This window comes from Mesoplodon densirostris, chromosome 2 (assembly GCF_025265405.1).
Source record: "Mesoplodon densirostris isolate mMesDen1 chromosome 2, mMesDen1 primary haplotype, whole genome shotgun sequence".
Taxonomy (NCBI): Eukaryota; Metazoa; Chordata; class Mammalia; order Artiodactyla; family Ziphiidae; genus Mesoplodon; species Mesoplodon densirostris.
Genome location: NC_082662.1, coordinates 138,852,140 through 138,854,518, shown reverse-complemented (window position 1 = coordinate 138,854,518; position 2,379 = coordinate 138,852,140). Strand labels below are relative to the sequence as shown.

General features: G+C 57.7%; 1 protein-coding gene across 1 annotated transcript; it reads left to right on the top strand.

Annotated features, from left to right (window-relative positions):
* The first annotated feature begins 485 nt into the window (after window positions 1-485).
* On the top strand, window positions 486-1,489 carry G0S2 (G0/G1 switch 2). Its single transcript, XM_060088412.1, has 2 exons — window positions 486-624; window positions 784-1,489. The coding sequence occupies exon 2, from the start codon at window positions 816-818 to the stop codon at window positions 1,125-1,127; it is 312 nt and encodes a 103-aa protein (XP_059944395.1). The 5' UTR covers window positions 486-624; window positions 784-815; the 3' UTR covers window positions 1,128-1,489.
* The last annotated feature ends 890 nt before the right edge of the window (window positions 1,490-2,379 follow it).

The following is a 2,379-nucleotide window of genomic DNA, read 5'->3' as shown; positions in this document are numbered from 1 at the left end:
CGCAGTGGTTGAGAGTCCGCCTGCCGATGCAGGGGACACGGGTTCGTGCCCAGGTCCGGGAGGATCCCACATGCCGCGGAGCGGCTGGGCCCGTGAGCCATAGCCGCTGAGCCTGCGCGTCTGGAGCCTGTGCTCCGCAACAGGAGAGGGGGAGAGGCCCGCGTATCGCCAAAAAAAAAAAAAAAGAAGAAGAAAGAGGTCAGAAATGGACGTGCATACCTCCCTGGGCTCTGGGTCCTCACCCTTGTACACCCAGGACCGCCCTCCCCCGCACCCCGGGCTCACACGGCCGGCGCGACGTGCACATCTCGTGGCTGACTCCCCCAGGGTCCTTGCCCCACTCCTCCCCCACCCTCCTCTTCCCGCCCCCTCCGCTCTCTGGCCGGTGCAGCACGGGCCCCAGCCCAAGGAGCCCAGGAGGCGGGGCTCGGAGAAAAACATATAAGTGGCCCCGGGGCGCTGACCAGGTGTCAGTTGCGGAATCTCCATCCGGAATACCCGCGGCTGCCGAGCAAGGGGAGGAGGAGGCGGAGGAGGAGGAGGAGAACGCAGAGCCGCGGTACCCACGCACACCGTGATCGCCCACCCGGCTTGCGCTGCCTGCTGCTCGCTCGACGCCCCTAGGTGAGCCCGGCGGGGAAGAGCGCGGCGGGGCGCGGGGTCCAGGGTGGGCTCCCCTCTCTGCAGGCCTACCCCGAGAGAGCCGAGTGAGGGCTGCTCGGGAAGATGCATCCGTCTTTCGGTGGCTTAAAAGCCCCTTTTTCTGCTCCGCTTCTCCCGCAGATCACTCCCACCCCCGAGAGCCCGGAGTCGAGATGGAAACGGTCCAGGAGCTGATTCCTCTGGCCAAGGAGCTGATGGCGCAGAAGCCCAGCCGGAAGCTGGTGAGGCTGTACGTGCTGGGCGGCGTGCTGGCGCTCTTCGGCGCCGTGCTCGGCCTGATGGAGACCTTGTGCAGCCCCTTCACGGCCGCCGGCCGCCTGCGGGAGCGGGAGGCAGCGGTGGCCGAGCTGCAGGCCGCCCGGGAGCGACAGGCCCTCCGGGCGCGGGCCCTGCAGGAGAAAAGCAAGCAGCTGGAGGCCGTCCAGGGCTGCCGGGCCCCGACCAACCGGCTGCACGCCTCGTAGAAACCCTGGGGGCCGGCGGAGGGAGCGGGAGAGAGACACACAGGAAGAGGAGAGTGAGGCAGAGCGCGAGGGTTGGGCTCGAGTGGGCGTCTCGTGCTGTTTGGACTTCCGAGAAACTACTGACTTTAGAATTGAACTACCACGTGGATCCACCAAAAGGCGTTTGGGATTGAGTTTTGCTGCTGTGCAGCACTGCAGAAGGATGACATGTCCAAAACCTTCCAGCTCTCTGACTGCATCCAGCATTTTGCACTAGGGTGAACGGAGGAGAAATGCTTTTTATATTATTATTGTTGTTATTGTTATTATTATTACAGTGACCACCATTTTGCATTTTGAAATAAAAAACGTTTTGTACTATATCTCAGCATCAGATTCCTGAGGGGCACGGTTTTCTGGGGTGGGCAGCAGGGAGGGCGGGCATTTTGGCGGAGGGGGTCTTACGTGAGCCCAGTGGAGAGAGCAGTTTCCTGAAGGTCAGGCAACACTTGCTTCAGGGCTCTGGACTCATATTGATGTTACATGCTTATAAGTCTGTTGAGGATTTGTTTTTGCTTTGTGTTAGGAGTGGCAAGAGAGAAACTTTTCTAAGTCCCACCAGACTCAGCATTTTAAGATCAGAAGATAACTCAACTTCTGAGCTAGAGTAAGTGAATGAGAGATACTGATTAATTCTAGGGCACAAAGCCTATTTGCCATCTCACACCTGTGCACCAGAGGATCTCATGGTTGATACCTCTTTCTTCCTAACTGTATTTTAGTGGAGGGGGGTGGGGACAGTGAGGGGGAAGGAGGGATGGAGGGAGGGAGGGAGGGAGGAAACTAGCTAGCTGGTAGGAAAAGAGGGAAGGCAATCTCCCAAGAACATTTAATTGTATATCTAGCTCTACCAAGCCTTTCTCCTCACAAACTGAATCACAGTAAGAAGTTCTAGGTTAGGAGGGGGAAAGACCGGTTGTCACAGTCCTGAGTCATCTTCCTCCAGGGACAGAACTTGCTCTGTGGTAATAGCTAGTCCAGTGGCTCTATAGGGCTCAGCATAGGGAATTTTAAACAATGGCTCTTAAAGAAGTAGTTAGGGGCATAGGCCTGATGCCACTCCCCTAGTGATTTTAATACGTCTCCTGCCCTAACCAGGTACAGACATTTCCCTCTCTCCATCCATGGCTATGCATTTTTGCCAAACATAGCAAGGTGCGTGCCATCGCCTCTGACCAGACTCTCTCTCCACCACCACCCTCTTCCCTCACAC